Source organism: Oncorhynchus kisutch, linkage group LG9 (genome assembly GCF_002021735.2).
Source record: "Oncorhynchus kisutch isolate 150728-3 linkage group LG9, Okis_V2, whole genome shotgun sequence".
In the NCBI taxonomy this organism is placed as follows: domain Eukaryota; kingdom Metazoa; phylum Chordata; class Actinopteri; order Salmoniformes; family Salmonidae; genus Oncorhynchus; species Oncorhynchus kisutch.
In genome coordinates, this window is record NC_034182.2 from 5,974,844 (window position 1) to 6,001,249 (window position 26,406).

At 43.5% G+C, this 26,406-nt stretch overlaps 2 protein-coding genes across 5 annotated transcripts in view; one reads left to right on the forward strand and one right to left on the reverse strand.

Moving 5' to 3' along the window:
• nrip2 (nuclear receptor interacting protein 2) overlaps nt 1–18,223 on the forward strand; it is a 30,301-nt gene extending 12,078 nt beyond the window's left edge. The window contains exons 2-6 of the mRNA XM_020490940.2: nt 43–351; nt 10,233–10,315; nt 10,566–10,681; nt 11,817–11,869; nt 13,554–18,223. Coding sequence (XP_020346529.1) covers nt 43–351; nt 10,233–10,315; nt 10,566–10,681; nt 11,817–11,869; nt 13,554–13,673 — 681 coding nt within the window. The 3' untranslated portion in view covers nt 13,674–18,223. The remainder of the gene's footprint in view (nt 1–42; nt 352–10,232; nt 10,316–10,565; nt 10,682–11,816; nt 11,870–13,553) is intronic.
• The window catches only part of LOC109910263 (UPF0577 protein KIAA1324-like), a 77,116-nt gene that overhangs the window by 37,633 nt on the left and 13,077 nt on the right, over nt 1–26,406 (reverse strand). The gene's annotated exons all lie outside the window — the stretch shown is intronic.

Consider the following 26,406-nt stretch of genomic DNA (forward strand, 5'->3'; position numbering starts at 1 on the left):
GGTGTCTGACATCCCTCTACCTGCCCTGTCTCCTGGTTACAGCAGCCCCACAGCATCGTGCAGCGCCGCCTCATGGCGGGAAACATCACACAGCTGCGGGGCGAGGCCCGCGTGGGGAGACCCTCGCCCCTGGTCGACAGCAAGGAGGGGGGCGCCGGCGACGCAGAGGAGAAGAGCGAGAGCACGGCTGACGACTCCACGGAGGAGAGCGAGAGGAGCCTAGAGACGAGGTCGGACGAGGAGGAGGACAGCAGCGAGGCCGGGGGGAAGACAAGCAGCACGGCGGGGAACGATAAAACAGAGGAGGGGAGGAAGGAGAGGCCTCTCACTACCCTGCTGGTCCAGTGCAAGGTACGCTTGAACACCCATCCTTCCTTCATTTCTGCGTCATGTTTTTTTTAATTAATCTAAATGAAATCTCAAATACTATTCAGTTCCACTCCATATGAAGATAAAAGAGGAGTGAAAGGGGGAGATAAAGGGACAGGAGGAGAGAGAAGCACTCAGAGAGACCACAGTGACTCATCATTTATCCAGATGATTTATTCCCTCATTGTATTCCACTGAGCCCGGTCTCGTCAATTCTAAATGGCTTTGATTCTAGGGTTTGTAGAGTCCCCATATCGACCCTCTGCACCCCTCAGACACTCTCGTCACACTGTGTCTGTGGCTAAATGAAGAGCTAATGTAACATACTGTAACAGTGACTCCTCCACACGCAGGATCAACAACAGCCTCATAAGACCCCATCATACTAACATCATAAGATAATCATACGAACAACATTGGTAGAATCAATCTATATGCAAGATGGGAAGACAAACCAGCAATGCAAATGCATTGAGTTCACTGGCAACATCATTAATTTCAGTGAATGAATAGCAGTCATTAAGATGTTATTAGTGAACATGAGCAAACGTACCATCCAAGTAATTTCTGATTCAGTATGTTCAGGCTATATTATTTCTGCAGACAACCCACTGACAACCCACATACTGCAACGTAATAATTGGACTAACTTTAAAACACCATACTGCACCCACCCACAAGTATTGATTGTCTGGAACACAGGCTCAGACTGATGAAACAACACCTACATACACGAGACTAACCAGGCATCAACTCCACTGAGAGGTACGGAAATATACCCCCAAATAAAGGAGTTTGACCTTGGGGAGTGGGTGGGCGGGCGGCAGAGACTACTGTGTTCTTTCCCACCTCACCTGAGTCACTCTATAGAACAATGATGACTGCCACACACAAAAAAACACCCACTCAGTTGCATAATTTCTGGCTGTCATCTCAAGGTAGTGTTGTGTAGCATTTTAACTGACTGGCTTTCTGAATCATATCTGCCTGAAGCAGGTTCCAACAAATCAATGTGGTTTGGGATAGATGTTGATGAACTCATACACATACAGTGCCTTCAGAAAGTATTCATTCTTGACTTATTCCACATTTGGTTGTTAAAGCCAGAATTCAAAATGGATAAACTACAATAAAAAAAGAAATTGCACCCATCTAAACACAATACCCCATAATGACAAAGTGAAATTTTTGGGGAAAATGTTTGCAAATGTATTTAAAATCAAATACAGAAATATCTAATTTTCATAAGTATTCACACCAGAGTTAATACTTTGCAAATGCACCTTTGGCGGCGATTACAGCTTTTCAGTCGTTTTAGGTACAGTTGAAGTCGGAAGTTTGCGTACACCTTAGCCAAATACATTTAAACTCAGTTTTTCACAATTTCTGACATTTAATCATAGTAAAAATTCCCTGTCTTAGGTCAGTTAGGATCACCACTTTATTTTAAGAATGTGAAATGTCAGAATAATAGTAAAAACAATGATTTATTCCATCTTTTATTTCTTTCATCACATTCCCAGTGGGTCAGAAGTTTACATACACTCAATTAGTATTTGGTAGCATTGCCTTTAAATTGTTTAACTTGGGTCAAACGTTTCGGGTAGCCTTCCACAAGCTTCCCACAATAAGTTGGGTGAATTTTGGCCCATTCCTCCTGACAGAGCTGGTGTAACTGAGTCAGGTTTGTAGGCCTCCTTGCTCACACACGCTTTTTCAGTTCTGCCCACAAATTGTCTATAGGATTGAGGTCAGGGCTTTGTGATGGCCACTCAAATACCTTGACGTTGTTTTCCTTAAGCCAATTTGCCACAACTTTGGAAGTATGGTCATTGTCCATTTGGATGACCCATTTGCGACCAAGCTTTAACTGATGTCTTGAGATGTTGCTTCAATATATCTACATAATTTTCCTGCCTCATGATGCCATCTATTTTGTGAGGTGCACCAGTCCCTTCTGCAGCAAAGCACCCCCACAAAATGATGCTGCCACCCCCGTGCTTCATGGTTGGGATGCTGTTCTTCAGCTTGCAAGCATCCCCCTTCTTCTTACAAACATAACAATGGTCATTATGGCCAAACATTTCTATTTTTGTTTCATCAGACCAGAGGACATTTCTCCAAAAAGTACGATCTTTGTCCCAATGTGCAGTTGCAAACCGTAGTCTGGCTTTTTTATGGTGGTTTTGGTGCAGTGGCTTCTTCCTTGCTGAGCGGCCTTTCAGGTTATGTTGACATAGGACTCGTTTTACTCTGGATATAGATACTTTTGTACCTGTTTCCTCCAGCATCTTCACAAGGTCCTTTGCTGTTGTTCTGGGATTGATTTGCACTTTTTGCACCAAAGTACGTTCATCTCTAGGAGACAGAATGCGTCTCCTTCCTGAGCGGTATGACTGCTGCGTGGTCCCATGGTGTTTATACTTGCGTACTATTGTTTGTACAGATGAACGTGGTGCCTTCAGGTGTTTGAAAATTGCTCCCAAGGATGAACAAGACTTATGGAGGTCTATAATTCTTTTTCTGAGGTCTTGGCTGATTTCTTTTGATTTTCCCATGATGTCAAGCAAAGAGGCACTGAGTTTGAAGGTAGGCCTTGAAATACATCCACAGGTACACCTCCAATTGACTCAAATGATATCAGAAGCTTCTAAAGCCATGACATTATTTTCTGGAATTTTCCAAGCTGTTTAAATACACAGTCAACTTAGTGAGTGTAAACTTCTGACCCACTGGAAATGTGATACAGTGAAGTATACTTGAAATAATTTGTCTGTAAACAATTGTTGGAAAATGTACTTGTGTCATGCACAAAGTAGATGTCCTAACCGACTTGCCAAAACTATAGTTTTTTTAACAAGAAATTTGTGGAGTGGTTGAAAAATGAGTTTTAATGACTCAAACCTAAGTGTATGTAAACTTCCAACTTCAACGGTATGTCTGTATCAGATCTTTGCACATCTGGATTTGGGTATTTTCTCCCATTCTTCCTTGCAGATTTTCCCAAAGTCTGATAAGTTAAATGGGGAGCAGCAGTGAACAGCAATCTTCAGGTCTTTTTACAGACTTTCAATGGGATTCAAGTATGGGCTTTGGCTGGGCCACTCAAGGACTTTCCCATTCTTGTTCTGAAGCCATTCCAGCGTTGCTTTGGATCCATGCTTGGGGTCATTGTCCTGTTGGAACGTAAATCTTAACCCCAGTCTAAGGTCATTTGCACTTTGAACCAAGTTCTCATCAAGGATTTGCCTGCTGTCATGTGCCTTTTTCTTAGGAGTGGCTTCCGCTTAGCCACTCTCCCATGAAGCCTAGATTGGTAAAGTGCTGTAGAGACTGTTATCCTTCTGGCAGGTTCTCTCTTCTCAGTCAAGGGAACTATGTAATTCTGTCAGAGTGGTCATTGGCTTCTTGGCCACCTCCTTCTTGCCCGAGTCTGGGTAGTCCCATATTTTTTTCAGTTTCCCAATGCTGGAGACCCCTGTGCTCTTGGAAACGTTGAACACTTTATACCTTCCACAGATATATGCCTCATATTTATATCACAGAGATCTACAGACATTTCCTTGGACTGCATGTTATAGTTTATGCTCTAACATGCACTGTCAACTGTGGGACCTTACTGTATATAGACAGGTGTGTTTCTTTCTATATCATGTCCAAACAATTGAATTGGCCACAGGTGGACTTCATCAAGGATGATACAAGGAAATTGGATGCACCTGAGCTCAATTTGGAGTGTCATAGCAAAGGGGTGTAAACACATACCAGTCAAAGGTTTGGACACACCTTCTCATTCAAGGCCTTTTCTGTATTTTTACTATTATCTACATGGTAGAATAACAGTGAAGACATCAAAACTATGAAATAACACATATGGAATCATGATGTAAACTAAAAAAACTATTAAACAAATCAAAATATATTTTGTATTTTAGATTCTTCAAAGCAGCCACCCATTGCCTTGATAGCTTTGCACAGATTTCTTCATTTGTGCCCTTGAAAACCAAACGCAGAATCAAACTGAAAACACATTTGAAACCTTTAGACATGCCTCCTCGTCCTTCATTTCAAAATGGTAAGTATAAAAGAAAATGTCAACAAAGTTGAATTTCATAGTGGTTTTATTAACACCATCATTTGCCAAGTGCAAGATGAATTATGATATGCTAAGATAAATTCATGAAGTGCCATATGAAAAGAGAGTTATACAAGGGACAATAAAAACATTCATAAATCATTATCCGTAGGCATTAGATAAACATGTATGAAGAGAGCTGTGCAAGGCAAGATATAAAAAAAAACAAGAATTATGCAAATATAAAATCAGGTAAATGTGCATATGAAGGTGAACTGTGACAGACAAAAACACCAATCAAGAGTTATGCTTAGATAATAAGGTAGAGCTGACAGAGCTTTACAAGACACAAAATATATGAACCATTTAAAAACAGAGAATTATAAGACCCCTAGGTACCACATAGATGAACATATTTGGAGCACAGGGTTGGTCTGCCTGACTGGAACTCATCTACTATCCTTGGCAGCATGTGTGTGAAATAGAATGCCTTTAGTTTAGGGATAAGATCAGCACAGAACTTCACATCAAAAGGCACATCAATAACAACCTGCTTAGATGGAGCCCAGACAAGCAGTTTGCATCCGTACGAGTATTCAAAGATAAATACACAACTCAGAGGACTAAAAGGTCAAGAGGGAATTCATTATCAATGGAAATAGTTGTTTTTCTCTAATGGGGAACTGAAGATTAATGAGTCAGGGACACGGGAGGAATTTCAGTCTGGGACTCATAGCTACATGTGTCAAGTTCTCATTGGTCCGAATTGTCTAAACATTGAGCCTGAAACAGGATATTTGTTATTTGGCCATTGGCCAAGTTTTATTGCAAGACATTCTAATTGGTCAACCACGGGCTAGGGTTGGGTTATAAACTCCATCCAGTCTCTTTGTTCAGAGGAGAAACATTGAGGACAGGGAAGAATAAACATCTATACCATCTACTTTCAGCTATGATTTGTTCTCTTTAAATAAATATAATTTCTCCCCCTGATTTGCTTTGGGGTCTGTGTTATTGAAGAATAACATCAACTGCTAGCACATCTCTCCAGTCCTGTGCAGAACATGCCCATTCGCACCTGCATGTAGTACCCACGGGCTCCATTAGGTTGAGTAACCCCATGCACCAGCTTCACATCGGTGAGTTTGCCAGAGAACATTTCAGTCAGAGACTCACACTTCTTAATCAGAAGGGGACATTTGATTTCTAATAGTTCTTGAGAGTTTAAACACTCGATCTGGGCTTGCAGAAAAAAAACATGGCTCCTTGACACTCACTACTGTGTCTCCACTCTCCAGACTAAACCCTCAGCTCTCCATCCATGTGTAGGCCACCTGCTCATTCTCCTTGCTATATGTGGTTGCGGAACCCGGGGGAAGAGATTCTCCCGCACAAAGAAGTCGGGATTTGTTGAGGTGCGCACAGGAACCTTCTTTGCTGAGCTAGCAGTGATCCAAAGCTAACGCGCGTCATACAATGCATGGGAGGCACTCTGCTTTAGTGACCTCCTCCAAGCTGGCACATTTACACTCCTCCAGCTTAACATAGATGTCATTATATGACAAGCATTTCTGACACTGCATGTTGATGCCATGTTCACCATAAGGCTGCTGTAGCTGTGTGGCTGCTGCTGGAACCTAATGACTGTTTGGTTAAGCTTTGATGCACTTGTGTAGAAAGCTCCACACTGGAACATTGGCTCCTTTCAAACTTTTAAGTGCGTTGTGGGAGTGGCATGCAGGAGTTGGAGGTAGAGGTGGAGAAGCGGCTGTGGTGCTGTCAGAGAACTCGTCACTTGGTTTGTGACGTTTGAAACAGATCTCGCTCAACCTTTTTGGAGCTAAATTCCGCTGCGTCCCCCGAGTTCCACTGGTATTGCTCATCTGTACAGGACACCCCTGTCAATCCTCCATACACAGCATTCTGCACCTTCAACAAAACACTACTGTTAGAATAGTCAATTACAGTACAGAGCACTAGCTTACATGGTGTTCACAGCTGATTAGTTTACACAGTCTCCTTTTAACTAGTAGATTTAGGTTATGCTGGTAATTTTCTATTTGATTGTAAAACTCACCTTGATTCTGCACCTACCTCATTGCCATTCGAGATTAGACTGATATACTTACACAATGAGCCATTACTGTAATAGTTAACGTTATCAGTTCTGGTCAGTGATATGGTATCATCCCAATGATTTAGCTAGCTAAGAAACTAGCTAACGTCAAACATATCATTCATAGAAAGGGTTATGATAAACAAAAAGCCAGCCAGCTAACTACCTTCCATAGTATTGCAGCTGCATGACTGCAAGACTTCCACTGCCATGCAACACAAGAACACCCTGTAGTCTCCACCTTACCGACAGATGATACAAGAATCCAGGCAGAATGATGGTGTGTTTTGCTCTGACTGGGCTGGACATCTGCTTTGAGGAACACCAGGTTGTCATCCTCAAGACAGTGAATAAGCACCCATCCACCTTTGCCGCTGCGGAGGTATTGATATGCCTCTGCGGAGGTATTGATATGCCTCTGCGGAGGTATTGATATGCCTCTGTGCTTGTATAGCTCCTCACCTCTGAATCATCCACACCGAGAGATGAGACAAAATATTTGAAGATGTCTTCATAGGTGATATGTGGCCATTTTTTCACATCGCCCTCCTGCCCTTGAATAATCTGTGGATGTGGCACAGACTTGTCATCAGACTTTGAAAGGTTTTTCTTGGTAAGATCCCACGACATTTTGAGCTAGCTAGCTAACGATCACAAAACGGCAAGAACGCCACAACGAAAGTCCTCCACAAAACAGAACGTTCGGACATTGTTTTGTTTCCGGGTTCTTAAATAAGGTGAATACTTAAGCAATAAGGCCCGACGGGGTGTGGTATATGGCCAAAATAACACGGCCAAGGGCTGTTCTTAGCACGACGCAACGTGGAGTGCCTGGACAAATCCCAAGCATGGGAAACAGTGTTTTAAACCCTTTGCAATGAAGATCTGTGAAGTTATTTGGATTTTTACAAATGATCTTTGAAAGACAGGGTCCTGAAAGAGGGACGTTTCTTTTTGTGCTGAGTTTATATCCTCAATTTACATCACAAATAGTACGGTTAGTCTGAGTATGCGAACACAGCTACTGTGTATGTGTTTGAAGTAAGTGGTTCACCAGGGAACATTCCATGGGGCTCAGCTTATCTTTGTTTAATTCTGTTTTTAAAAGCGGTTACACGCTCCATATTTACCCATTAATTCCGGAGCCATTTTTAAACTTCACAGAAGGGAAGGAATTTTTCACCACTCAGGCAGAGACAAAAACGTACATTCGCAGGCCTGCTGAGAAGCCTGGCCGTGAGAAGCCTGCAGGGATTAAGAGGGAAAGCTCAACTATCACCATTATTGTGTGTCGGGGACTACATTTTTACACCCAGCCACAGCAATGGGATTTGATGTCCTAGTGGGCTTTAATCTAGGGGGTAAAAAACACCCTAAAGCCAAGTCGATGTATGTACTGTGATACACAGTGATAATATGGCAGGAAAAAGACAAGTGAAAACATGCTTTTCTCAGGATGTTTTATCCATCCATACATCTAGGATCCATTTATCCACCCATCCAACCCTTATTCATCCTTCCATCCATCTACCAATCGAACGATTCATTCAAAACATGGTGGATGTTAGAGAAGGCTTGAGATGAGGTACACTGGCTCAGAAACCACAAGGTAGTACTGCTGACCTAGCAAGGACACAGAGGTTATGTCACTGGGTTGTGTTAACTCGTGTTCAGGGAAGCATATCATTATGTGTCCACTCGGTTGTCTTTCCCTCTACATTGAGAGGGGGCGGGTGTGACATCTTGTTCCGTTCTCACTCACGCAGATCCACCATATGCTGTGAAGTGTGAACATGTTTTAAATCCTCCCCCCAGAGTTGCATGTTTTCAGCAACATTGCCTGTTCTGCCTTCCACTCACAGAAGTATGATATGCTAACTGACTTGCCTAGTTAAAAAAAAAGGTTACATTTAAATGCAATATTCTAATAAGAGCCTTGAGATTTACAACAGAAACTTCATTATAGAACATTTTACAGTTATGGGTTTAAGTACCTTGCTCAAGGACACATCGGCAGATTTGTCACCTAGTCGGCTCAGGGGAATCAAACCGCCAGTCTTTCGGTTACTGGCCCATTGCTCTTACCACTAGGCTACATGCTGCCAGGCCTCTGCAGTCATTAGAATCTGCCGCAATGTCTGCTTCCCCTTTACCGTGAATCACAGCATTGTGACATGAAGTGCCCTACGACAGAACCACTGGGAGATGTGGAGGAGGATAAAAGGACCACCACACTGGCTGTTAGCAGCTCTGCTGGGTGGGTGAACACACACGATGACAGGGAGCGAGACAGATAGGATGCTTTAGGCACCCAGGAGAAGACAGCCCTGCTGGGTGGGTGAACACACACACACACACACACACACACACACACACACACACACACACACACACACACACACGATGACAGGGAGTGAGACAGATAGGATGCTTTAGGCACCCAGGAGAAGACAGCCCTGCTGGGTGGGTGGGTGAACACACACACACACACACACGATGACAGGGAGCGAGACAGATAGGATGCTTTAGGCACCCAGGAGAAGACAGCCCTGCTGGGTGGGTGAACACACACACACACACACGATGACAGGGAGTGAGACAGATAGGATGCTTTAGGCACCCAGGAGAAGACAGCCCTGCTGGGTGGGTGAACACACACACACACACACACACGATGACAGGGAGCGAGACAGATAGGATGCTTTAGGTACCCAGGAGAAGACAGCCCTGCTGGGTGGGTGAACACACACACACACACACACGATGACAGGGAGCGAGACAGATAGGATGCTTTAGGTACCCAGGAGAAGACAGCCCTGCTGAAACATAGGATCCTCACTTCAGAAGTGTTGTTTACTGTTCTATGGTTCTGGCTCAGAAGACAACATCATGTTGCTCTTGTACAGAAGATGTTGCCCTTGAGCATAATGGTTTTGGACGAGCACTATTTTCAAAACAGGAACTGACCGGTTCGCTGATTAGTTGAAGAATATTCCACAGGCTCTGCTGATTGGGCTAATATTTCACTGTCTAGTAATGTATTCAGGATTATAAAAGCATGAACAGGCCTCAGATAAGATCTCTCAGATCTTTTTCAGAAAACAAACACAGTCATTGGCTCTAATGGTTGAACTAATAGTCAACACATCCACTGGAGTGAGACGAATGATTTCATAGGTGTTTTTTTCTAAAACAGTCATGGTTGGTTTGGTATTATCTCTAACCATGAGGCAGAATAGCCAAAGTCCTGCAACATCAGCACAGGCTTCATGATCTAATAGTCTCTGACTCAGACAGAGGATTAATACAAACGTGATTGCATATAAACAACTATGCCAAACCTATAAAACACCTAGTCTTAAACACTACCTGTAATTGGTTGGCAAATGTGGCTTAATAATGGACTACTAGCACAAATTTGACCAAAACTCGAGTCGATAAGCCTTTAATTCAGACTTTATATCGTAGTTTGGCAGTTTTTTTCAACAGCAGAGCTGTTGGGACCCATATGATGAGAAGCCTTTTGTAATCAAACAGATATATTTCCCTATAGCTGCAAGATAAATATACACGTTCCTGTCTGCTGTTCTCTCCTTTGTGGGAGTATAAGTGTGTTGACTATACACTTATACTATCAGTTAACACTGTAGTTGTTCTGCTGTGTTTCCACAGTGCTGCGACACTGAGGTGAAGGCTTCCATCAACACCGGGAGTCAACACAACCGCATCTCCAGCTCCTGCTGCAGGAGGCTTGGGTGAGAGGCCTTATTCTCCCTCGCTATCTCTCTTTCTCCTTCGACCTCTACCACACTCATCACATAACACTCCTGGGTCCAGGTTTGCCAACTAGCACCGAAATACAGAGCGCCAACAAACACATTTGAGTTCCACAGGCACTCACACAACCAACATCAGACTGCATCAGCATCAACAAACTGGCCTGTGAGAGACAGAACAGAGTAGCGTCCTAATAACCTCTACCATGGCCGTGTTGTGTGTTGCCAGATTGGTTCCCACCCAGGAAGGTCCACCCTGTGAGCAGACAGAAGGCCAGGGCTCTGTGAGGGGCCTGCAGCTGCAGCTGGGCAGACAGAGTGTCCAGTGCTCTGCCCACGTCACTGGTAAGGAAGGGGAGACCACATATTTCGTCACAAACATTTAAAGCAGCATTGCAGCCAGTTGTAATGACTGTCAATTAAGCAAGAGAGAGTCCACTCATACAGGGTAGGAATACAGGTGTTATGGCAGTGTTAATGAAACACTTTCGTTTTTCTTTCTCCGTAAACATACATTCTGTTCAGCATTATCTGGACTGAAGGCAAACAACATTGAATCGAATAATGCTATGGATTGGATAAGTAAACTTGATTATATAAATCGCTGGGGTTAAACTGTAATGTTCCTGTCAGTGATCAATACAAAACGTCTGGGTGCTCTCTCACAATGACCACAAGCCATTTTCCACACCATCAAGATTACTTCCCTTTACCAATGTCAATACAAAACCCCTTGGTAAACCCCCCCCCCCAACAAATCAGTGCCTAGGTACAAAGCGGTGTTTCAGACAGTAACATTAACAGATGGTAATAGATTTGCTTACTGGCTGTGTTATTTCTGAATGCTTGCTCTAAAAAGGCAGCGGTCTTAAAAGGTGTTGGAGATGTGCTTGGCAGCCAATGTGTATGTGACAGCGTGTGTGTGTGTGTGTGTGTGTGTGTGTGTGTGTGTGTGTGTGTGTGTGTGAGAGAGAGAGTGTGTGTGAGAGAGAGTGAGTGTGTGTGAGTGTGTACTCAGTATGCAGCATGTGCTCCTGACCTTTCCTATTCAGCAGCCAGGGACAAATCACAAAGACAAGCAGAGAGAGACTAATACCTTAATGGTTGAACACACACACACACACACACGATGCAGATGGGAGAATGGAGATGTGCTGATGATTCCTGTTAGTTTTGAGCTCATTTATACAGTGTTAATTAATCAGTCAGCGAGAGACACGGCAGGTTAGAAATTCACTGTTTCTTATTCTGCTCCCCTCTATCTCTCTCTTCCTCTCTCCTCTTTATCTCTCTCCTCTTTATCTCTCTCTTCCTCTGTCTCTCCTCTCTCCTCTTTATCGCTCTCTTCCTCTGTCTCTCCTCTCTCCTCTTTATCTCTCTCTTCCCGTCTCTCCTCTCTCCTCTTTATCTCTCTCTTCCTCTCTGTCTCTCCTCTTTATCTCTCTCTTCCTCTTTGTCTCTCCTCTCCATCTCCCCACAGAGGATGAGGTGTTTGAGCTGTGCCTGGGTCTTCAGACTCTGCAGGAACTCAAAGTAAGTCCTCATTAGTGTCGCAAATATGTAAATGCTGTGTTTGATCTGCCGTCCTACATCTTATTTACACACTTTATTCGAATATTTATGAAATGCAAATTGTTATATTTGGTAGCACTTATTTGTTTTTCCTTTCGCCTCCAACCCCTTTCCATGCGTGGAACGGATGTGGGTGGGGCCAGGTCTACATAAGGGTGCTAATTTTTAAAAACCTCACAAAAGCTCTGATGAAGGCCGTGAGGCCGATACGTAAGCTTATTAAAGATCAGTGATTCTATCAAGAGCAGTGTGCGGTTTCCTTTTTCATTCATCTTGTTCAACTGTTGCCATGCACCTGCAAAACGTTTGCTCAGATGTGCGAGTGCCTTTAGTATTTTGAATCTGCCGTCCTCCCTAAATCTCTCCCAACTTGAACTTCACAGATAACGAAAACAGCTGCTAAAAATAATGATAAGGAAAAAGGAGGCAGACATTGAGCTGTAGCGATTAGACTAAGCAGAGACCTTAGTAACACATTGAAGATGCCGGTTCCTATCAGAACACATCAAGTAATGCCAGGTTAAGACAGAGATGGAGACAGACAGGTTTGTGTTATGTTATCTGAGGGTTACGGCTGCACTGCTGGCGCTTCCTGGTGAGGACAGGGCTGCAGGTGAAAGCAGACAGATAAGACAGACTTCAGATCAGCACATCTCACTGAGGAGGTTTAAAATGCTGCCATTTCCCCAGGATATCCCAGGAAATGGCAACACAATGTGACAGTCAACAAACAGAACAGAAGGGGAAATTACATGAACAGAATTCTGTCTTAGAGGGTCTGAGAGGGAAAGTAGAATTAGGCACGAGACTAATTGTGACCATTTCTCACAGAGAATCTAATTAGACTTTAAGGGTGCACTGCAAACCAGATCTATGATTACGCAAAAGCACCCCCGGAGGATCTGCGATACCGGAGACAATTTTCCTTCCAAGTGCACCCAGTCTCAGTATTCTGCTCCCTCGGCAAAACTCAAGATGGGAACTTTAACTCAATTTAATCATAGCTGAAAAGTTTTCAAAATACTCCTTAAATAGACCGGTGGCTTGGAAAAAAGGGTAAATCCTAATTTAATTATCACGTATGCCTGCAAGGAAAGATACCCATATATGGAGATGGAGGAAGCCTGGAGTTAAAGACAACTGTTAGAACAGAGACAAAATGTTCAGTTTAGTCTCTGGGCCGTTCTGATGACCTGGAAGTAAAACACAAAGCTCAGTGGAGTCTGTTAGGCCCAATGGAAAGCAGAGAGCTAGACTCAGGTGCATCTCAGAGCCATTGTGATCACATATACATGCGCACCGGGGCATATTTAATGTTGTGCCCCTCAAGAGAACCATTTGGATGGAAAAGTACATAACTGAAAAAAGTACAGTGTCTCCCTTTAATGTCACCATGTGCAGACCGATTGAACTGCTATTTGGAGCAGACGAGGCGACCTTTCCGAGGATATTGGTTTACATAACATTATTAACCCTCTGTTGTCTAAAATGGCACTTTGTTGGATGATGGCAGTTCTGCAAACGAATGGAGTTTCCATGGCACTGCACTCTATCTGTAGTAGAGTTGATGTTAAACCATGTTTTGACCCTATAGTCAGTCATGGTCACCCATCTGATGTCTCCCTTATCCATCCTTTATCTCCAGTGCTGTGTGGACCTGAGCAGTAGAGTCCTAAAGCTCCAGGGCTCAGGGGAGGAGCTGCCTTTCCTGGAGCCGCCATTGGTCAGCCAGTGCCATCACCAAGACAGCAATGAGAACCTGTGACGCTGGCGTGTCACAACCTCCCAGCCGTCCCACGCCCTCCTCTGATTGGCTGGCGCTGAAAAAACATAATGCGGTCTGGGTCGGGACTGTCCAATCAGTGTCTCGCACTGCCAGGAACATGGTTGGCCACTCCAATTCTCTTCAGTTTACACCATTGTGTTTGTTTCTGTGGAATTAAGACATTACCATGATGTTACCCCTGTATTGAATTAGACTAGTTTATGGAGCAGATGGAGCTCAAGGATTGGGACAATTCTATGTAACAATCTTCATAATTATGTACTTAATCAAGGTGTTTTTTTATCTGCCAGACAGTGCATCATTGTTCAATGCACTCATGGAAAAAAGGAATCTAAAAGGGTTCTTTGACTGTCCCCTTAGGAGAACTCTTTCTGGTTCCAGGTGGAACTATTTTGGGTTCCATGTAGAATCCTCTTTGTAAAGAGTTCTACATTGATCTAAAAATAAAAAATAAAAAACTGGAACCAAAAGGTTTCTACCTGGAACCAAAAAGGGTTCTACAAAAAGTTATCCTATGGGAACAGCCGAAGAACCCTTTTAGGTTCTAGATTAGGTTCACCTTTTTTCCCCTAAGAGTGTACTGAAACATACGGAGGAGTCAGACGATGATTATCATTTGAAATGAACATATTGTGATTTGGAGGTATAAAATAATTTAAAGCCATTGATCATCAATTAAATGCCCAAACTGTTTAAAATCAAAATCAGTTCAGCCTAGAGAAAAAAAATGATATCTCCCTCACATCCCTTTACAGAGAGATAGTCTTCTAGATGTCCTCTCACACGTGGTCAAGAGAAAGTGAGAGAAAAAACAGGTCTTATGAAACCTTTGAATCTGCCTGTTAAAAAATCTAATTGAGAGTCAGGACAGACAGGGAATTCTGGAAGAGATGTGAGGAGACTACTGCTATTCCTGAACTAACTGCCTTCAGCCAAGTGAAGACTCTCTCTCTCATTTATTTTCCCAAATGAAGAGTGCTCCTAAGAATGTCACGATGACCCACATCAAAACTAGTTCTCAATAATTCCACTTAAAATGTTAAGAGTCCTGGAGCTAGTTGTGTGTGTCAGACGGACAGCACAGCAAAAAGATCCAAACATTCCATAATTCCGCATGATTTTAGAAGTCTGCTTTTGTATACGTCTGGATGTTAGTGTTCCTGTGAGAGTGTGTCAGTGTGTGTGACTTGGAGATGTGCGAGTGTGTGTACGTACTGGTAGATGTGCGAGTGTGTGTACGTACTGGTAGATGTGCACTTTGTGTGTGTGTGGGTGTGTTGGATGCATGTCAATCAAGGGGCTTTTCTGTTTTGATATGGTTAGTGGCTAGTGTTTCACATGGGAAAGAAAAAGGGATGAGTTCTATTTACTTCTCCTCCTCCTACTCCTCCCAGCTGCTCCTCCTCCTCCCAGCTCCTCCTCCTCCTCTTCCCACCTCCTACTACTCCTCCCAGCTCCTCCTACTCCTTCCAGCTCCAGTCAGAGGGAGCTGCCAAAACGGAGCTGACCCCAGCTGCCTTCCTTCCCTCGTCTTCTTCAGGGGACATTAATCACTCTGCTCTGAGGCTGCTCTCTGGGACAAGGCCCTCATAGATGTTTGTTTAAGCATATTCTCTCTCTCTCTCCCTTAATTTTTTATGTTCAGGAAACAAATCTGCTTGGTACATTTGACCTCTTCTCATTTGGTACGTTATTCACTTTGACAAGCCTTGCTTGCTGATTTGGTATTTTACTAGGACCGGTGCAGCAGCACAGAATCATCATCAGGACCCTGCTTGTTGCCTGACTGACAGTTTCACACTACAGGGTCGACTACAGGGCCGAAACGTACTGTGCTGGCTTTAATATCGTATTTTCTCATTATCCTTTACAGCACAGTTCCAGCTACTATGGTGGATACGTAACGAGTCTGTAGTGCCTTGCATTCGGAGGCCGAGCAGTTGCCATGCCAGGCAGTGATGCTCTCGATGGTGCAGCTGTAGAACCTTTTGAGGATCTGAGGATCCATGGCAAATCTTTTCAGTCTCCTGAGGGGGAATAGGTTTTGTCGTGCCCGCTTCACGACTGTCATGGTGTGCTTGGACCACGTTAGTTTGTTGGTGATGTGGACGCCAAGGAACTTGAAGCTCTCAACCTGCTCCATTGCAGCCCCGTCGATGAGAATGGGGGCGTGCTTGGTCCTCAATTTCCTGTAGTCCACAATCATCTCCTTTGTCTTAATCACGTTGAGGGAGAGGTTGTTGTCCTGGCACCACACGGCCAGGTCTCTGACCTCCTCCCTATAGACTGTCTCATTGTTGTCGGTGATCAGGCCTACCACTGTTGTGTCATCTTCAAATTTAATGATGTTTTTGGAGTCATGCCTGGCCGTGCAGTCATGAGTGAACAGGGAGTACAGGAGGGGCACCTGAGGGGAGGATCAGTGTGGCGGATGTGTTGTTACCTACTCTTACCACCTGGGGGGCGGCCCGTCAGGAAGTTCAGGATCCAGTTGCAGAGGGAGGTGTTTAGTCCCAGGGTCCTTAGCTTATTGATGAGCTTTGAGGGCACTATGGTGTTGAACACTGAGCTGTGGTCAATGAATAGCATTCTCACATAGGTGTTCCCTTTGTCCAGGTGGGAAAGGGCAGTGTGGAGTGCAATAGAGACTGCATCATCTGTAGATCTGTTGGGGTGGTATGCAAATTGGAGTGGGTCAGGGTTTCTGGGATGATGGTGTTGATGTGAGCCATGACCAGCCTTTCAAAGCACTTCATGGCTACAGATGTGAGTGCTACGGGTCGGTAGTTATTTAGGTAGGTTACCTTGGTGTTCTTTGGCACAGGCACTATGATGGTCTGCTTAAAACATGTTGGTACTACAGACTCGGACAGGGAGGTTGAAAATGTCAGTGAAGACACTTGATAGTTGGTCAGCGCATGCTCGCAGTACATGTCTGGGTAATCCGTCTGGCCCTGTTATTTGCCTCGAAGTGAGCATAGAAGTGGTTTAGCTCGTCCGGTAGGCTCGTGTCACTGGGAAGCTCTCTGCTGTGCTTCCCTTTGTAGTCTGTAATGGATTGCAGGCCCTGCCACATAGAACGAGCGTCAGAGCCGGTGTAGTACGACTCGATCTTAGTCCTGTATTGAAGCTTTGCCTGTTTGATGGTTCGTCGGCGAGCATAGCGGGATTTCTTATAAACTTCCGGGTTAGAGTCCTGCTCCTTGAAAGTGGCAGTTCTATCCTTTAGCTCAGTGCGAATGTAGCCTGTAAACCCTGGTTTCTGGTTGGGGTATGTACGTACGGTCACTGTGGGGACGACGTCATCAATGCACTTATTGATGAAGCCAGTGACTGATGTGGTGTACTCCTCAATGCCATTGGAGCAATCCCAGAACATGTTCCAGTCTGTGATAGCAAAACAGTCCTGCAGTTTAGCATCTGCTTCATCTGACCACTTTTTTTTATCAATCTAGTCACTGGTGCTTCCTGCTTGAATTTTTGAAGGAATCAGGAGGATAGATACATTTTTCCTCTTCTCATTCATTCCACTTTTGCTGACGTACGTTATTCACTTTGACAAGCCTTGCTTGCTGATTTGGTATTTTACTAGGACCGGCGCAGCGGCACAGAATCATCATCAGGCCCCTGCTTGTTGCCTGACTGACAGTTTCACACTACAGGGTCGACTACAGGGCCGAAACGTACTGTGCTGGCTTGAATATCGTATTTTCTCATTATCCTTTACAGCACAGTTCCAGCTACTATGGTGGATACGTAACGAGTCCAATCCAGTACTGTACAGCTCGGCTTGGTTCAGTTTGACCCTATGGTGTGAATCATGGTATGTGAGAAAGCCAAAAGGCCACGCTATAATCTTCCCACTAACATGCATTACACTCTGCCTTGATCCATTCGCATTGTTTGGACAATCGAGAAGCGCTTCAGACGCCCTCAAAAAGGTCTTCATACTCTGCTTTTACCATCTGGACCTGTATTCAAAGAGTCTCTGAGTACGGGTTTCCACTAGTTAGCACAGCCACAGTCAAGATTGTCTATATCGGGAAAAAAATTAATGAAAACAAAAATGAGCTTTTTGGTCTTAATTCAAGGTTAGACATACGTTTTGCAGTGTGTTTACGGTTAGATATAAAAATTTGATTTCAGGAAGAGACGTAGAACTAGGCTGGGTTTATGACTTTGTGGCTGTGGTAACTAGTGACTACCCCGAGTAGGTGCTGATATCGGATCAGTCATGCCTTTCAGCTCATAATGGACGATATTACATGGACCTGATCCTAGATCAGCACTCCAACTCGGACTTTATGTGAAGATGGGTCCTGGACAGTGCCATGCTCTCAACTGTGTAACAATATCCATCTGACCTCTAGCTCTTTCTATGGAGGTCACCCACAAATAATTGCTAATGTTTCGTACTAGTGTACTTCCTAATATGCTGTGCGATGGTAATCGACGTATGAAATACATTTATTTTTTGTGTTTTTTCTGAACAGTATTTTCTCTGCCTATTAAAAGATGTATTCTGGCTAGCTATGCTTGCAGTTTTTTTTATAGGACTAATTTGCACACATTTACTATGCCAAGACTAAGATGTGCCAGTCACATCTTGACGAATGCCTGTTACAACACAAAAACAAGACTAAGCTACAGTACAACCATTTATCTGCTCAAAACACATCAAACCACAAGCAGTATCACTAATATCCACCACCTGATCAACTGGAGGGAAGAAGGGAGGATATGCAGCGCTAACTAAAACATGAGTCACTGTGCTGCCATTTTCTTTTTTTTAATAGCGCTGATATTCTCATGGTTGTGTTGCTGTGACGTCGTTATAAAAATAACCTTTTCAAGTTGGCGCAGTAGAGAAAGCAGATGTTCCCACAGCGAGGGACTGGGGGGCTGGAGGGATGACTCCTCTGACTAGGGAGTAGGTCCCTGGCTGGCTGCGTCCCTGTGCTAATGCTAACATGTGTAACAGATGTGATAGTACTACGGAACTCTTGAGTTGTGTTCTTAAACTGTTCAGCCAGAGATCCCAGTTGATTGGTGTTTATTCTGACGATAGACACAAGGAAGCACATTAGATATGACGGACAGTAGGTTGACTGCTGTAGATTCGTTATTATTCATTTGCATGTCAATATCAGACTGGGTATTTTGTAATCAAATGTCATAATGACAAAATGAGTACAAAATACAATAAATGTAAGTACCTGACAATAGACACAAGGAAGCACATTAGAAATGCAGGAGCAACAGTATGTTGATGGCTGTAGATTTGTGATTCGTCTGTTAGCATGAAAATAACTGAATAAGCAGGGAGCTAATGTGTCCACTACAATTAGAAAATGCTAGCTAACAACCCTCTTACAGCGCTAACATACAAAAGCAAATCCCAGGAAGCCCGCAATATCTAACAGGTACGCACGTGCACGCACACACACCTTCCTAATATTGAATGCACCCCCATTTGCACTCAGAACACCCTCAATTTGTTGGGGCATGGACTCTTCAAGGTGTCGAAAGAGTTCCACAGGGATGCTGACCAATGTTGATCCAATGCTTCCCACAGTTGTGTCAAGTTGGCTTGATGTCCTTTGGGTAGTGGACCATTCTTGATACACACAGGAAACGGTTGAGCTTGAAAAACCCAGCAGCGTTGCAGTTCTTGACACACTCAAACCGGTGTGCCAGGTACTTACTACCATACCCTGTTCAAAGGTTCTTAAATATTTTGTCTTGCCCATTCACCCTAAGACTGCGAAGAATTTACATCTGCAAGCATGACCAATGACATAACACCTTATTGATATGTAAATTCAACCAACCAATAGGAATACATACACTGAATACATATTTCTTCAGTGGCAAGTGGAAACATAACCAACCCTGTTACGCATGCTCCCACCCCCCCAAATCAGAGAGGAACCAGGGAGGCAGGCTGCCTCTGTTTGTTAATCCCCCATGCCAGCCCAGCCCCCAGGTGCTCTGCTGAATCACTGCTACCAACAAACAGCCTTAGGACTAGAGCCACACATATTACACAGATGTATCTCTGACTGCAAAGGACAAGCTCAAAACAATGCTACTAGCAGGGGTCTCTATGACCAAGTTATTACCTTTGCACCCAGAAGCAAATCAGCATCAATGTTAAGGCTGTCACAAGAGACTATTTTCTCACTGTTCTCCATGTCCACAGTGCTGATGGAATAAGAACAGGTACTGCAGTAGACAGAATTCAGAATAACATTGCTAATGTCAAATTTGGAAGAGAAATGGACCTCAGCTAAGGAAACTTCTAATCAGATCAGTGTCAATTTAAAAAGCTATTGTCCTGTGCTGTCTGCTGTCTGTTTTACAGATGTATCAGCTGTCATGTCACAAAAACAGCCAAGTTCATTCATCTCATCTGAACGGTCTCTCAGCAACTGTTTCATCTGAGCCATGGGACATCCCTGGCTTATCCTAGGTTTAAACGCAACGCGTGGGCTCAAAAGTGTAGGCCCACAGAGAGAAGGAACTCTGCGGAGCTACATTATATCAAAGCCAGGTACAGAACGTCCCCCGAGCACCCTACAGATAACCCAAAGCATAGTCATCTGTGCAAAACTGCAGTTTGCCGTCGCAGCATGCTTTGGGAGGCCAGTAGCAACTTTCCTTTGGAGCCAGTGCACAGGCCACATCCTGTCACAGCTCTAACTCACCACATCATTTGTTCCTCTGCAGAGAACAACGGCATAATTCAGGGGTGTAAACGCTGAACACAGGAAACAGTAATGGTAATGGTCTCCGTTGTACTTTGGGGCTTTTGACACCTCTGGACCTCCGCCAAGCTATTTTCTTGCTTGATTACTTGAAAACTGCTGTGAATAAAACAGAAGAGTAAGTATTATTGCTCACTTGTGATTCTGTTAGTCATATGATTAAAAATACATTAAACTAGAGGCATCATTGAGGCATCTAACCCTCTTTTGCCTCCCACACTAAAGTCTAGCCACGTCTGAAGTCTCTCTCCATCTTTGGAAGAGTGTTGCAGGGTAACAGAGCACCTCTCCGCAGACAAATAGACACCGTACCGGAGACAGTTCTCACTTACTGGAAGGAGAGGGGCTCTGCAGAGCCTAGCAGGGGACATAGTCAGACCCAGTGGATGAAAGGCTGATACAACACTCCCACTCACAACACTCCCACTCACAGAACCATCACACACTGAATCTCCCACTCACAGAACCATCACATACTGAATCTCCCACTCACAGAACCATCACACACTGAATCTCCCACTCACAGAACCATCACACACTGAATCTCTCTCGGAGTCTTCATCACTACACATGGGCTCTATCTCTGGTTACATAAACGTTCCACTGATGAAAGATGGTCAATGTGTGACCATGTCCAAACAGTCACGAATGGAAGATGGCAATTGGCAATTGAACTATGGCAATTGAAAAAAAAGTGTTGTTTCAAATCATGTACTAGATCATGACATGAAAATAAATATTGGACAAGACAGCACAGTTGCAGTCAAAATTACAGGCCAGTGTTGACACACAGTATTATAATTGACATGTTACCTGCTCTAATTGTAATAGACCTGAGAATAAACAGACAGGGTTGGTGGGGTGGAGTTTGTCGTTTGTCTGTATTCTGCACGCTGTCTGTCTGTATTCTGTACGTCAACTCACAATATGATGATTTGTCTTTCCTGTCAAAAGAGAAATTACTCCCTGGGTTTCGATTCCTCCTCTCTCTCTCCGCATGGTGGGGAACGCGGGGGAAACAGAGACTAGCCCTCACATCAAGGACCCTTGTGAGGTAGATAGCGGCCGGTGGGCTATCAGTCAGGATCAGAACCCGTCACGGTGACACTGGGATCAAGCCTGAGCTAGAGCACACACACACACACACACACACACACCAGCATCAAGCCTAAGCACGCACGCACACACACCAGCATCAAGCCTAAGCACACACACACACCAGCATCAAGCCTAAGCACGCACGCACGCACACACACACACACACCAGCATCAAGCCTATGCACGCACACACACACACACACCAGCATCAAGCCTAAGCACGCACGCACACACACACCAGCATCAAGCCTAAGCACGCACACACACACCAGAATCAAGCCTAAGCATGCACAGGGGTACCATGCCAGTTTGGAACAGACTGTAGCCACCACAGAGACTCAGCAAAATCACATCTCCATCAAGATGAGTGTTGTCTCATGGGCTAGGGACTTTGTTATGGCTCATCTTTCTAACAGCTCTCATATACTCACAAGGACCAGTACTGATTACAGTACACTACCATGTCTATTCAGGTTGAGACAATGCATGAAGCGTCTGTAAACAACTACCAACACTACTTCAATATTCAGCCTGTATGAATGCTCTTCAGCCTGTATGAATGCTATTCAGCCTGTATGGATGCTATTCAGCCTGTATGGATGCTATTCAGCCTGTATGGATGCTATTCAGCCTGTATGGATGCTATTCAGCCTGTATGGATGCTCTTCAGCCTGTATGGATGCTATTCAGCCTGTATGGATGCTATTCAGCCTGTATGGATGCTATTCAGCCTGTATGGATGCTATTCAGCCTGTATGGATGCTATTCAGCCTGTATGGATGCTATTCAGCCTGTATGGATGCTATTCAGCCTGTATGAATGCAACATTGCAGCGATATTATGTGAAAATCAATACGGCTTTATTGTACAAACAGACTCAGATTATGCATGGAGGCTCTCACAGAGGGGCTACTGAGCATAGATACATGCATACTTTACTGTTCTATTTCATTCTGTGCTACAGAGATCAGGGGAGCATGTGGGCTAGTAACGCACAGAATGACACATAAACACTGTGATATATAATGGAAATGGGGTAGGTAGGCCTATAGAGATATAAAACTGAGACTCTGCATGCAGACTTCTGCAAAAATATCCTCCGTGTACAACGTTAAACACCAAATAATGCATGCAGAGCAGAATTAGGATGATACCTACTAATTATGAAAATCCAGAAAAGAACCTCTAAATTATACAACCACCTAAAAGGAAGCGATTCCTAAACCTTCGATAACAAAGCCATCACCTACAGAGACATGAACCTGGAGAAGAGTCCACTAAGCAAGCTGGTCCTGGGGCTCTATTCACAAACAAACAGACCCCGCAGAGTCCCAGGACAGCAACAAAATTAGACCCAACCAAATGAGAATGAGAAAACAAAAAGATAATTACTTGACACATTGGAAAGAATTAACAAACAAAAAAAACTGAGCAAACTAGAATGCTATTTGGCCCTAAACAGAGAGTACACAGTGGCAGAATACCTGACCACTGTGACTGACCCAAACTTAAGGAAAGCTTTGACTATGTACAGACTCAGTGAGCATAGCCTTGCTATTGAGAAAGGTCACCATAGGCAGACCTGACTTTCAAGAGAAGACAGGCTGTGCACACTGCCCACAAAATGAGGTGGAAACTGAGTTGCACTTCCTAACCACCTACCAAAAGTACGACCATATTAGAGACACATATTTTCCTCAGATTACACAGATCCACAAAGAATTTGAAAACAAACCCGATTTTGATAAACTCCCGTATCTACTGGGTGAAATACCACAGTGTGCCATCACAGCAGCAAGATTTGTGACCTGTTGCCACAAGAAAAGGGCAACCAGTGAAGAACAAACACCATTTATGTTTATTTATTTTCCCTTTTGTACTTCAACCATTTGCACATCGTTACAACACTGTATATATACTGTACATAATGACATTTGAAATGTCTTTATTCTTTTGGGACTTCTGTGAGTAATGTTTATTGTTCATTTTTATTGTTAATTTCACTTTTGTATATTATCTACTTCACTTGCTTAGGCAATGTAAACTTAAGAGTTGAAGTCGGAAGTTTACAAACACTTAGGTTGGTTTTTCAACCACTCCAAAAATGTCTTGTTAACAAACTATAGTTTTGGCAAACCGGTTAGGACATCTACTTTGTGCATGACACAAGTAATATTTCCAACAATTGTTTACAGACAGATTATTTCACTTATTATAATTCACTGTATCACAATTCTAGTGGGTCAGAAGTTTACATACACTAAGTTGACTGTGCATTTAAACAGCTTGGAAAAAAAGGCTAATTGACATCATTTGAGTCAATTGGAGGTGTACCTGTGGATGTATTTCAAGGCCTACCTTCAAACTCAGTGCCTCTTTGCTTGACATCATGGGAAAATCAATCAAAAGAAAATAATTATAGACCTCCAGAATTCTGGTTCATCCTTGGGAGCAATTTCCAAACGCCTGAAGGTACCACGTTCATCTGAACAAACAATAGTATAAACACCATGGGACCACGCAGCCGTCATACCACTCAGGAAGGAGACACGTTCTGTCTCCTAGAGATGAACATACTATGGTGCGAAAGTGCAAATCAATCCCAGAACAACAGTAAAGGACCTTGTGAAGATGCTGGAGGAAACGGGTACAAAAGTATTTATATCCACAGTAAAAACGAGTCCTATATCAACATAACCTGAAAGGCCGCTCAGTAAGGAAGAAGCCACTGCTCCAAAACCGCCATAAAAAAGCCAGACTACGGTTTGCAACTGCTCATGGGGACAAAGATCGTACTTTTTGGAGAAATGTCCCCTGGTCGGATGAAACAAAAATAGAACTGTTTGGCCATAATGACCGTCGTTATGTTTGTAGGAAAAGGGGGGATGCTTGCAAGCCGAAGAACACCATCCCAAACGTGAAGCACGGGGGTGGCAGCATCATGTTGTGGGGGTGTTTTGCTGAAGGAGGGACTGGTGCTCTTCACAAAATAGATGGCATCATAAGGAAAATGGTGTGGATATATTGAAGCAACATCTCAAGACATCAGTCAGGAAGTTAAAGCTTGGTCGCAAATGGGTCTTCCAAATGGACAATGACCCCAAGCATACTTCCAACATTGTGGCAAAATGGCTTAAGGAAAACAAAGTCATGGTATTGGAGTGGCCATCACAAAGCCCTGACCTCAATCCTATAGAAAATTTGTGGGCAGAACTGAAAAAGCGTGTGTGAGCAAGGAGGCCTACAAACCTGACTCAGTTACACCAGTTCTGTCAGGAGGAATGGGCCATAATTCACCCAACTTATTGTGGGAAGCTTGTGGAAGGCTACCCGAAACATTTGACCCAAGTTAAACTATTTAAAGGCAATGCAACCAAATACTAATTGAGTGTATGTAAACTTCTGACCCACTGGGAATGTGATGAAAGAAATAAAACCTGAAGTAAATCATTCTCGCTACTATTATTCTGACATTTCACATTCTTAAAATAAAAGTGGTGATCCTAACTGATCTAAGACAAGGAATTTTTACAGGAAGTGTGAGAATCTTCTTCAACTGTATGTTTCCCATGCCAATAAAGCGCCTTGAATTGATACAGTGTTTGATAGAGAGGAGACCTTGAAGGGACAATGATGGCTGAACTGGAAGATGAATCAGTCTCAGTCCTAGTGATCAGGGGGCTTCTTTAGTGTCACACAAGTGCTATCTGACCCGCAATATTATTATTAGTCGTGTGAGGAGACTGCCATGACAACCGAGTGACCTGATGGCGAAGGTGAAGGATTTGAGGGGGATACTCCCTTACACAAAAAAAACACATGATTCGACATGTGACAAATCACACGATATTTCACGTTGAAATCATGTTTTTGGAACACTTCACGTGATCACATTTTCATGTGTCGGTTGATGTTAATCACGTCACTTTACATGTTGTCACATGTTATCACATTCATTTCACATAAGATCACGTGAAGTTCATGGGGTTTTTCCGTAAAGGCTGTTTGTACGAGAGGCGGCTGTCAGTTTTCAGAGTAGGACCATTTTCTTTTCTCGCATAGAGAAAATACTATTTCCGACAGTACTTATTATTAGCCCTGTCTTTGAGCTTAGATGGGACTCAAAGGGGAAAGTTTTCCAAAGCCTTTTATGTTGGCTAAAGCTCTTACAGCCTAATGCCTTCAACACCATATCAGATTTTTTCCCCCTCCAGCTTTAACTTCAATTATAACTCGATTATTATCATTTGTAATGACATTCAAATGTACCCCTTTCTTCTAAGGTAATTATAGCTGTTGATGCTTTACCCAAAATGATATTATGTAGTGTAAATAAAATGACATGTTGCAAATCAACTTCAATAACAGCAGACAAAAAAGAAATGTATCCTTCATTTACAATGATACAAATGCATCCATTATAGAGTGTTTAGAGACGCCCTGATCATAGCCTCACCATTCTGCTTCATCAGAACAGTTGTTTTCAACCTTCCTACGATTACACTAACCCGGTAGCCATGCTCTGTGGAAGCACATGAAATGATAACATCCTCTATCTCTGAGAGAGAGAGAAAAAGTCCTCCGCCCATTACACACAGTCAAAACACAAGTCCTCCGTCCATTACACACAGTCAAAACACAAGTCCTCCGTCCATTACACACAGTCAAAACACAAGTCCTCCGTCCATTACACCCAGTCAAAACACAAGTCCTCCGTCCATTACACACAGTCAAAACAAAAGTCCTCCGTCCATTACACACAGTCAAAACAAAAGTCCTCCGTCCATTACACACAGTCAAAACACAAGTCCTCCGTCCATTACACACAGTCAAAACACAAGTCCTCC